General features: G+C 38.1%; 1 protein-coding gene across 8 annotated transcripts in view; it reads left to right on the forward strand.

Moving 5' to 3' along the window:
* Positions 1–12321, forward strand: part of Ptp36E (protein tyrosine phosphatase 36E) — a 216881-nt gene that overhangs the window by 187558 nt on the left and 17002 nt on the right. For 5 of the 8 annotated variants that reach the window (XM_071689540.1, XM_071689578.1, XM_071689560.1 and 2 more), the window contains 3 exons: positions 3993–4092; positions 9855–9931; positions 10591–10728. In XM_071689540.1, coding sequence (XP_071545641.1) covers positions 3993–4092; positions 9855–9931; positions 10591–10728 — 315 coding nt within the window. Of the gene's footprint in view, positions 1–3992; positions 4093–9854; positions 9932–10590; positions 10729–11429; positions 11562–12321 lie in introns of all 8 variants that reach the window. The other 3 variants (XM_071689549.1, XM_071689585.1, XM_071689569.1) reach the window with 1 other exon arrangement.

Raw genomic sequence — 12321 nt, forward strand, 5'->3', positions numbered from 1 at the left:
TGTGTATGTGCACATACATATTTAGAAGTAAAAACATAATAAACGTACATAAGATGAAGAGATGGGGCAACATGAATGTAAAACTCTCCTCTTAAGACACAAGTAGTCATCACAAGTAGCAATCACTGTATTAATTCTATTTCATTCATTTCTTTGTATGTATCTTACCATTTACCATGATTATCCTTTTCCCAGTTTCATGGGGCGTATTACTTACTGTATGCATATCAATAATATGAACTATGTGTATGATTACAAAATTCATGAAATATTCTTGTTTCAAGGGAGTGAGGAGAAAGACCTTGGGGTTGCTTATTAGTAAAGACCTGAAGTACACAAAACAGAGACTAAAAACAGTGTTAGGAGTTGAAGCAAAAAAATTTCATTGGGTTGGCCAAATCTCGAATGTGTCTTGTAGTTTTTATTTCGAAATTTAATTCTCATTTCCAAATTACGCTGAAGATGAACTTGAGAAAGCCCAGAGAAGAGCTGCCGAATCAAAGAAATACCAGCCATACAAGAAAGGCACAAATTCTTTTGAAAAAAAAAAGATGGGTGATTTTATACAAGCTTCAAAATATTAAAGAACATTTACAAAACACTTTACAAAGTTGTGTTTCACTTGCAAGATTTCAAGGTAACCAGAAATAATGGAATAGAAATAATAAGAATATTCAGGGCAGCAGTAGGAAAAGGTTATCTCGTAAACAGAGCACAGTGATTTAACACCGGAATGAATTTGCTGATGATGTATTTACACAGACACAGTTCAAACACTGAAAAATTAGAAATTGTTTGGTTGATAGAAATACATTCTAATTCTTAGGTATGACCTTTTAGAAGATTACCATGTTTTGGACCATCTTTATATCTTTTTCCCTTATGTATTCCATTCCCATGTATTTAGGGGAGAAAGAATAATTCCCACGTATTCCCTGCATGTTGTAGAAGGTGACTAAAAGGGAAGGAAGCGGAAATCCTCCCCTTCAGTTTTTTCTTTTCCAAAGGAACAGAGAAGGGGGCCAAGTGAGGATTTTCATTTTAAGACAGTCCTTTGTTTTTAATGCTACCTTGCTGATGTGGGAAATGGTGAATAAGTATGGAGGTCGAGAACATTATCTCGGAAAGCAAAAATGGGTATGTTTGAAGGAATAGTGGTTCCAACAATGTTGTATGGTTGCGAGGCGTGGGCTATGGACAGAGTTGTGCGCAGGAGGATGGATGTGCTGGAAATGAGATGTTTGAGGACAATGTGTGGTGTGAGGTGGTTTGATCGAGTGAGTAACGTAAGGGTAAGAGAGATGTGTGGAAATAAAAAGAGCGTGGTTGAGAGAGCAGAAGAGGGTGTTTTGAAGTGGTTTGGGCACATGGAGAGAATGAGTGAGGAAAGATTGACCAAGAGGATATATGTGTCGGAGGTGGAGGGAACGAGGAGAAGAGGGAGACCAAATTGGAGGTGGAAAGATGGAGTGAAAAAGATTTTGTGTGATCGGGGCCTGAACATGCAGGAGGGTGAAAGGAGGGCAAGGAATAGAGTGAATTGGAGCGATGTGGTATACCGGGGTTGACGTGCTGTCAGTGGATTGAATCAAGGCATGTGAAGCGTCTGGGGTAAACCATGGAAAGCTGTGTAGGTATGTATATTTGCGTGTGTGGACATGTGTATATACATGTGTATGGGGGTGGGTTGGGCCATTTCTTTCGTCTGTTTCCTTGCGCTACCTCGCAAACGCGGGAGACAGCGACAAAGTATAATAAAAAAAAAATAAAAATATATATATATATATATATATATATATATATATATATATATATATATGTATATTTTTTTTTTTTCATACTATTCGCCATTTCCCGCATTAGCGAGGTAGTGTTAAGAACAGAGGACTGGGCCTTAGAGGGAATATCCTCACCTGGCCCCCTTCTCTGTTCCCTCTTTTGGAAAATTAAAAAAAAAACGAGAGGGGAGGATTTCCAGCCACCTGCTCCCTCCCCTTTTAGTCGCCTTCTACGACACGCAGGGAATACGTGGGAAGTATTCTTTCTCCCCTATCCCCCTATTACTATTTATTTATTTTGCTTTGTCGCTGTCTCCCACGTTAGCGAGGTAGCACAAGGAAACAGACAAAAGAATGGCCCTTGGCTACTTGTTATCACCTCCCATTAGCTCCCCATTATTATTATTATCCCTGGGGATACATATATATACATACACAGACATATACATATATACACATGTACATTTTCATACTCTGTTCCTTCTTTTGGAAAATTAAGAAAAAAAAATGATGAGAGGGGAGGATTTCCAGCCCCCCGCTCCCTCAAAGGCCCAGTCCTCTGTTCTTAACGCTACCTTGCTAACGCAGGAAATGGCAAATAGTTTGAAAGAAAAAAAGAAAGAAAGAAGACATTTTCATACTAGCTGCCTTCATCCATTCCTCATCGCCACCCCACCACACATGAAATAGCCCCGAACACTTCACATGCCCTAGTTCAATCCATTGATAGCATGTCAATCCCAGTATACCACATTGTTCCAGTTCTCACTTTATTCCTTGCACACCTCTCACTCTCCTTCATATTCAGGCCCCAATCGCTCAAAATCCTTTTCATTCCATCCTTCCACCTCCAATTTGTTCTCCCACTTCTCCTTGTTCCCTCCACCTCTGACACATATATCCTCTTTGTCAATCTTTCCTCACTCATTCTTTCCCTATGTCCAAACCATTTCAACACACCCTCTTCTGCTCTCTCAACCATACTCTTTTTATTTCCACACATCTCTCTTACCATTTCATTACTTACTCGATCAAACCACCTCACACCACATATTGTCCTCATATTTCATTTTCAACACATCCACCATGCTCCGTACTACTTTATCTATCGCCCATGCCTCACAACCATACAACATTGTTGGAACTATTATTCTTTCAAACATAACCATTTTTGCTCCGAGATAACGTTATCTCCTTCCACACATTCTTCATCACTTCCAGAATCTTTGCTCCATCCCCCACCCTGTGCCTCGCTTACGCCTGCATGGTTCCATTCACTGCTAAATCCACTCCCAGATATCTAAAACACTTCACTTCCTCCAAATTCTCTCCATTCAAACTTACATCCCAGTTAAGTTGTCCCTCAACCCTACCGAACCTAATAACCTTGCTGTTATTCACATTTACTCTCAACTTTCTCCTTCCACACACTTTTCCAAACTCAGTCACCTACTTAGTATGCCATATATATGTGATATGCTGTTGTGAGTGGACTGAACAAGGGCATGTGAAGCGTTTAGGGTAAACTGTAGAAAAGTCTATGGGGCCAGGTTGTGGATAGAGAGCTATGATTTCAGTGCATTACACATAACAGCTAGGGAATGGATTTCAGCAGATGTGGCATTTCTTTGTCAGTTCCTGGCACTACCTCGCTAATAATTGGGAATGGCAATCAAGTATAAACTTTATATACAAGTAGATCCCAAACCTCTTTATTTTCTTTCTTATGGTTGGGGCTTACAGCCACCTGGCAAGAATTTCACCATGTGATAAATTATGGGGGGGGGACAGCGACGGGGCAAAGTGAATAAATAGATAAATATATATAGGGGAGAAAGAATACTTCCCACGTATTCCCTGCATGTCGTAGAAGGCGACTAAAAGGGAAGGGAGCGGGGGGCTGGAAATCCTCCCCTCTCGTTTTTTTTTTTTTAATTTTCCAAAAGAAGGAACAGAGGGGGGCCAGGTGAGGATATTCCACAAAGGCCCAGTCCTCTGTTCTTAAACGCTACCTCGGTAATGCGGGAAATGGCGAATAGTATAAAAGAAAAAAAAAAAAAGATAAATTATGGCATGATCTTAAGTGCTCCAGATTTAAAAGATTAAAAGATGGGGCCCACACGGAAATATGAGTGCCCGACTTAATGAGATCAGTGCCGTGTAGGAATTCTGTAAACCTATGTATCATTATTTTCATACTGTCTGATGTTTCAGAAAATTTGCAAGATGACTCCCAGATTTACCATTGGTGACTGTGCTGGTGGCCATCGGGCAGATAATAGAGTTAAAAATCGCAACGTTCTCTGTGTTCCTCGTAAGTATTTTTGTGTTCTAATCTATATGCTGGTGCTACTGACTCTACCTACAAGTGGTTACACCATGAGTGAGGCTTCGGGGAAATTGTATCTGTCAGTGGATGTAAAGGGTTACAGTCTCATCGAGGAATTTCTTGCACCAGAGAAGTTCATCATTTTCCTGTCCCTGCTTGGATTGTAGCCTCAGAACTGCAGGAACTCTTAAAAGGAATCCTGGGTTTGCATAAGGAGGATGATAGTATCTTGATTTGCCTTTCTCTGGATTATTGTCTCATTAAATGTGTTTGCTGTTTTTTTCTTGTCTGTCTTTTTGGTTTATTATTTTCTGTATGTTGTGTTTTGGCTACATTATGCACTTTCAGTACATGATGGTTTATTCTCCCATATCTTACTGTCTTGGTGCACTCCATATTTGTTACATCTCACCCATTTTGTTATATTATCAGAATATCATGGTTTCCTCTGTTTGCATCCATATATCATCATTTTTCTTTATTTTTTTTGAAGAGATCATACAAGTTTGATGTGCTGAGATTTCTGCTTTTCTCCTTGTTTAATTATGTTCCCCATGTCCCACAGAAGTGAGATGGCACCAGGAACAGATGAAGAAATGGCCTCAATTTCTTCACATCTACTCTCAAGCTGTCATGTATAATGCATTGAAACCAGAATCGCATTTGTATGTTAATTTAATACAGAAAAGCTTCATATAAATGTGATTTTATCACTGTAGCATTAAAGTCATTGCTTCTTTTTATAATTTTGAATGATGTCAATGTGTAATTTAGTTTTCCTCTACAAGTTGATTCCATTGCATATTAGGCTGTATTAGCTGGCTACAAATGGTATCCCAAACAAAGGATAAGTCACTGGAGCTCGTCTGGAGGCAGTGTGCAGTCGTGTGCCTTTTCTAGGGATTGCCACATCTGTGGCTCTCTGCTATGCCAATGTCATGTGTACATAAGATTAGTCACCTTGGTAAACTTTTCCTTAAACTGGGAAGAATGCTTAACTCTTGAATGATTAGAAAAAAAATGGTTTTGATAGATTTTTTGCTCCTAATTGTGTAAATAAAAGAGATATTGATTTTTTTTTGCATACTTAGGATTGGCAAATCTGGTAAATAATGTGCTTTTCATGTACTAGGAACAGTTTCATAATTCATAAGAAAAAGGTTTTATATTTTTATGCAAGGGGAAGGCCAAAAAGTCATTTGCACACTGAAAGGGGTTAAATCATGGAACATTCCTTATTCATGTACTTAGATGCAGTTCCAGTACTCACCAGTAGGTAATTTTCCTCTTCAACAATTCTTCTGGTGTGATAATCAGGTGATGGTTCTGATACTGTATCAACTCCCAAGTCTATTTCTCTGACAGGTTCCTTTAGCTTGTTTCTTACCAGGTTACACTTGTATCAGAGTCCTTCTTTCACTTCTTATTTGCTTCGTCAATCATGTATCTGACCATCTCTGGGGCTTGTCTGTCCCCTTGTGATTTGATGCAATTGTTGTCATTCTTTACTTTTCCTATGATGTTAGCATAATCTGCAAGCATATTTCAAGTATGAATCCAGACCTTCTGGTAAGTAATCAACTTAGATCAAGAATAACAATGGCCCAGCTGTTTGGCATGCCACTGCTTACACCATCCCTCTTAAAAAAGGTTTCTTTGATGTGTGCTTCATTCCCTTCCACTAAGATGATTAACCCACTAAAGGAGTCTTCTTATCCCTGCCCAGATATCCAGTTCTTTCACTGCCTTCTTGATGAGATGGTGTCAAATGTCTGTGATCACTCCAAGAACATATATAATTCATTACTTTACCTGTTTAGTTTAGAAGAGAGCTTAATCTGTCATGAATTTTCTCATGCTTGTATTGTTTTTCTGAAGTTACTGTCTTCCTCCTTCCCTTCTTCCTTATCCTTCTATAGTAATTCCTACCTCGCTTTTACCATTCAAATGCTTGCTGGCTATTCTTTCTCTATAGGACATCCCAATATTATTTAGTTAGCTTTTTGACATCCTTTGTTAAACTACATTTTTCTCTTTTCTGACTTTTGTCACTACCAGTGCTACACTTGTACCAGCCCTTGCTTTATAGATTTCATGTGATGTCCATTAAGTTCTGTATTCTGGTTGTGGTATTCCATTTCCTAGTTTATTTTTCCTTAGAGGCTATTTCTCTCTATACACTTACTGCAGTTGTATGTCCTCACAGCTTCTGTTTTCCTATCCCATTTTCTAAAGTCCTCACTAACCACTTAACTCAAGCATTACAACCACTTTCTCCAAGTTGGATATCCTTTTACATATTTCCTCGCTTAGTGTTAAAAAGATGAGATTTAGCATTAATGTATATATACTCACTCTGCCTCTTGTAAATATTCTGAGAATATATTTCCATAACTTTAGACTTTCATGTGAATCCAAGTTGTCCCAGTTGGTTACTTCACATTTAGAATCCCTCACTATTAGAAAATTACTGTCTGTCACAGATACACATCTCTGTGCCTCCTCCTCCATTGTTATTGCGTTGTGCCATCATTATTTCCATTAATTAATTTTTTGGGTTCATTGATATTCATTAGAGAATTGTAGACTGTCGGCACTGTTATTCAAGCTTTTCTATTATTACTTTCCAGTATATCTAGAGACTGTAAGTTGTTCTTTAGTAAATCCCCTTCCCCTTTTGTTGCATCTTTCCTTCCTCATTGGGATGTATCTTTCGGAAAAGATTTTATTAGATTTCACCCTTTTAGTAAGATCTGTCTAAACTCCAGCAATTTATGGCTTGGTTTCCAGCCATTCCACTCAGTCTTGAAACTTCACTCAGTTCCATTTTCTGCTGATCCATCAGCATTCATAAACATTTCTTTGTTCTACTCCAGCATTTCTTGGCATAAATCCCCGTGTGCTATTGTTGGGGCTGGTCAGTTCTTCAGACTCTCTTGATATCTCCTATTTTGTATTTCATGAATGCTTTCGTTACTATTTTCTAATTTTTTCTTCTGATGAATACCCCACTGAATTCTTCACAGTCACAAAGTTTTCATACATTTATTACCATCTGCTTGATGCTTTCCATTTCAATTATTAATCCTGGGGATAGGGGAGAAAGAATACTTCCCACGTATTCCCTGCGTGTCGTAGAAGGCGACTAAAAGGGAAGGGAGCGGGGGGCTGGAAATCCTCCCCTCTCGTTTTTTTTTTTTTCTATTTTTTTTTTCCAAAAGAAGGAACAGAGAAGGGGGCCAGGTGAGGATATTCCCTCAAAGGCCCAGTCCTCTGTTCTTAGCGCTACCTCGCTAATGCGGGAAATGGCGAATAGTATGAAAAAAAAAAAAAAAAAAAATCAGTCATTCCCTTTTATTTTGACTCTATTGTTATATACTTTTGTGTCTTTAATCTCTGTTACTGCATTTACTTGTATGTCCTTTAGTTTTTCATTCTCGAATTCATTCCTACACAAGCTTTGCTTCTTTTGCTGGAATATAATTTTCTTGTCCAAAGACTGTTAGCAGTCTCCATCTTTCTACTTCTTGCTTCATTTAACTCAGTTTTGGTTCAGCTTACTGACTGGCTATGGCCTGCCCTCCTCCGTGCCTCACACTCTTTCTTTGATCTCCATTTTTACCTTCATACATTTATTGTGAATATGAATACTTCACCTTAGTAAACCAGCTATCATGTGCCATGAATTTTCTAATTTTTCTCTAGTAGAGTATATGAGGTGTGATCAAAAAGTTCTGTGGCTTTGTTCTATTATAGGTGGCACTATGGAGATAGTGTACAACACTGATGTATTAATGTAGTAGATAAGCCAGGCCATTTAAGTATTGGTTGGTATTTGACCGAGGGATAAAGTTAGGAGAAACCACCACCAAGTGTTTAGAAATGGTCGATGGTTTGTGCACCATGACAGTGCTCCCTCATACGCTGCATTCTTCCTGTTATACCTCATCCTTCTCTTTTACTGGGCCTCTCCCCATGTGATTATTTTTTTGTTTCCAAAAATCAGATGAAGCCAAAAGGTTGAAAATTAGGTGACATTCCAGCTATTTATGATATATTACTTTGAAAGTGGAACTCAATCAGTCCACATTTGAAGACTTCCAGCATTGCTTCCAAAAGCAGCAGAAACGTTGTGACACTTACATATCATCAGTGGGACTTTACTTTGAAAAGATCTACTTATGAAAATGTATGAATGCTGCTCTCTGAAATTAAGGCTGTTGTAAAACTTTTTGATCACACCACACACAGGTCTCTCTCAAGATTCAGCCAAAATTCTGTTACCTACTTTATCAGTTTTCCTTGATCAGTTCCATTTTGCTGGTCAGTATCCTTTATCTCTCTTCTTCATTTCCAAAATTATCTCCTGATCTCTGTCCTCTATTCCCTTCAGCAGTCTTTGTTCCCTGTGTTTCTCTAGGTACTGTCAGTGCCTCTTAGAAAGGATTGTCATGAATTTTTTTTCAGCTATGTCATGTGTAAATTTTTCTAAGTTGTTTATTGCTTCTCTTTATTCTTCAGGATAGTTTTCTCATCTTACCTATCTATCTATCCATCTATATCTCTGATGCCCGTTCCCACCTTGAACTCCTTCAAGGGGGTGGCCACAGCAAAAGAGTCTCCATAACTGATGAGCTTCATTGCTGGTTCTTAGCATTTAATGCTTTACCCTTAACAGGCCAACTCAAGCACAGTGTTTTTAGAAGCTTTTACCTAATGTTCTTACTGACTGCTTCTACCTAATGTGTCTACCTAATGTTCCAACATACTACTTCTACCTAATGCTCCTACCTATTGTTTCTACTTGATGCTCCTGCTTGGTTTTCCTTCCTATTGCTTCTATCTATTGCTCCTACCATTTTGCCAAAAAGTGAGGCCAGCTCATAGTGTTCACCCCAGAAAAATCCAGAGGTATGAAGAATGAGTTGTGTGAGCTCAATGTTGTAAATTGTTAATTGTGACGAGAAGAGTCTGTATGTTTGTGGACAGAATGTCAGCAATCCATGTTTCAGTGAGGCATAAAGAAAGATATCACCTGTACCTCGTAACCTTACTTTTCTATTTTCCCAGTAGCTTTTCTACTCTTATGGAACTGTCTGTTAACATCATCATTTTCCTCTGGTTGTGTCTCCTTCAGTTACAAAACTCTGAAGAATTCAGTCATTCAGCTTCATATTAGCTGAGTTGGTGAGATTTATGCTCGATGATTTTTTTTTGTCAAAATCCATCACCTTTTTCTATAGTAGCCATGTTTAGACATTATATTAAAGATCTAATTTAAGTATAAAGGTGATCATAACCACACAAAAGCTCAATCCAGTGTGATAGCCTGGTATTTATTGACAAGTGGCTGAGTTGCCTGTTAGCATCTTGTGGAGATGTACAGCACGCTCATTCATAGAGAATACAGGATAAAAGATTGTGGCTCTTTTTAATCATGATTATTGAGGAGCACATTCACTACCAGGCACCAGGTTCCGCACTATATGAGTAGTGATTCCTTATGGAAAGTGATGGATTTTTTAGTTTACCCTGCAAAACAATAAGAGCATTGTAAGAGTACATTTGTTGAACTCTGCATACTGCTCACTGTTTCATGATTTAAAGTAATGAAGCCTTCATGAAATTTTATGCACATTGTTTTACCCCAGAATTGTTTCATTTCCCCAGTGGAAAAAAAAAGGTTGTACCATTTTGAGTACTCATGTTATTTTGAAATAACTCTACTTCCTTTTTTTATTCCATAGCTGACAACTTCAGACCATACATCACATCATTCCAAGGCAATAGCAACACAGATTACATTAATGCAGTTTGTGTTGATGTGAGTATGTAAAACTTATGCTGTTACTATATGCACTAGATATTTAATATGGAAGATAGTATGTTAAATATAATTTTTCAGTTGACTAGAATAGTTTTTTATGTTACTTGGATAAAAATGAATAGCATCACTTCTTGTAAGGGCTGTGCCATTAGATACTTTTTTCATATGTAGCTAGTATCGTAATTGATTTATATATCTTAATGTGCTTCAGGATTTAACACTGTTATAACTTTTGGAAAAAAATCTGCATATCTGTAAATAAAGAGAAATCCAGAGCCAGATTTTGAACCACAATCCCAAACTATAATACAAGACCTTGTATGTTTTCCCTTTTCCTACCCTTGGTGATCCATTGCATGTTGTTGTCATATTTTACCTGTGCTTCATAAATTTTTATCCTGGAATGGGAATTTTTGCATTGAGGAGAAATTTTTGAATAATTACCTTTTCTTTTTCTGATCCATGTCCTTTTTACCTTCCATACGAGGATCTGAGGTTGAGAATGCAAAGTATACAACCTCATTAAGCCTGAGTTCCAGAGATGCAACTCTGGAAGATTTTGAAGTAATTTGTTAGCCAGCACCTCAATCTCTTGACCCTCTTACCTTATTTTTGCCCACTGCTTCTTTCCCCTGTGTTTTGTGGCGGCTTCAAAGGGGTACTTGAGGCCCCGGGAATACATAGTGTCCGAATGGCCCCTGAAATCAACCATCTCCGACTTCTGGTCCCTTGTGTACGACCATGAGGTGACCTCCGTCGTAGTCCTGTGCAACCCTTCACCCATGGAGGCTTCGGTAAGATGCCTAGAAAGGCCATAGCTCTTGTAATATCAGTCTTAAGTCTCCCTATGTAATGTCATGGGAAGTGCTTCAGTGATGGTGATTTGTTGTTTTGTGAGCCAATGAATAGAAATGTATTTTCAATGATAGAGTCTGGAGAACTTCAGAAGAATTGGGAAGTTTATACATATCTCATCATTGAAGCACTTTGCAAACCACTAATCTGTAAAGCAACAGCAAGACAGGAGGCGTTCAACTGTATAATGTAGGTTATAGATTTTGTTTCATAATTTTTACTTGGGTAAACTGAAGGATTCGTTTTAGCCAATTATTATTAAATGCTGGAATTGATCTCCTTTCGTGCTGCCTGCTTTATGTAAAACTCTTCTAAACTTGGTCTTACCTGGGTACCTACCTCCTCATTTCCAAGATCCATCCTTACCCAACTCCTGATTCCTTTTGTAGCTTGAGTGTTTATAGTTTTTTGTCTGCACTTCATTACACATCTCTGCATCCTAGACGATGTTTGCAGAACTTTATGATTTACAGCATAGTCTGATTTGCAGTGAATGATTTTGTACTATAAAGTCAAAATCCTTTTTTATGGATTATCAGTGACATTCTGACAAAAGTGTAAACACTCCAGCTTCTTTTTATCATCATTCCTTAACTTTCCCATGCCTACACATCCAAGGAGTTTGGTCCCATCTTTGCAGGGCTACACTCACCCACGGGAGTACATAGTGACGGAGTGGCCGACGTTCCAAACCTTGGGAGATCTGTGGTCTTTGGTTTTTGACCATGATTGTGCAGCAGTGGTGGTGCTTTGTAATCCCATCAACAATGTGGTATGGATGCTGTATACTGCCTCATGCTGAATTAAGGGAACTCTTGAAGAAAATTAACCCATTGACATGTTACGTGGAAAAACCATTTTGATTTCTTGTGTGTTAATAATACATATTAATAATGATCATCTTTATTTCCTGCAACTGCCAGTGGTTCCATCACCTCATCACTCAATACCTGTATTGTTGAGTGGTCTTGGCATTACCCTGTGGTAGAGCCTTTGGCAGAAAGTTTCAGATGCAACATACCCTCTCTCTTTTTTTGTTCTTGTTGTTGGAAAGTGGAGAAAATTTTACAATACAAAGACTGATGAATTTTCAACACTGCATATCCTTGCCTTTCTGCATTCATTGACTGAACACTCATGCGAGCTGGCGGAAGTTTGAAGATGGTTTTAAAGAATTCTTCATTCAAGGAGAATGTTTTTGCCTCATAATCTTTTTCTTAATAGTTAATATATTTTTTTTTTTTTTTTTTTTTTCCAAAAGAAGGAACAGAGAATTGGGCCAGGTGAGGGTATTCCCTCAAAGGCCCAGTCCTCTGTTCTTAACGCTACCTCGCTAATGCGGGAAATGGCGAATAGTTTGAAAGAAAGAAAGAAGTTAATATGATGAAGAAATTAGTATTATTATACCATATCGATGAAAAAAATAGTACTTACATACCACTGATGAAAAAAGTTGATATGATAGTGCTGGACTTCTTTAAATTTATAATTTTATATGAAGTATCTTCCCAAAGCAGAACATATCACAGAGT

This window comes from Panulirus ornatus, chromosome 3 (assembly GCF_036320965.1).
Source record: "Panulirus ornatus isolate Po-2019 chromosome 3, ASM3632096v1, whole genome shotgun sequence".
Taxonomy (NCBI): Eukaryota; Metazoa; Arthropoda; class Malacostraca; order Decapoda; family Palinuridae; genus Panulirus; species Panulirus ornatus.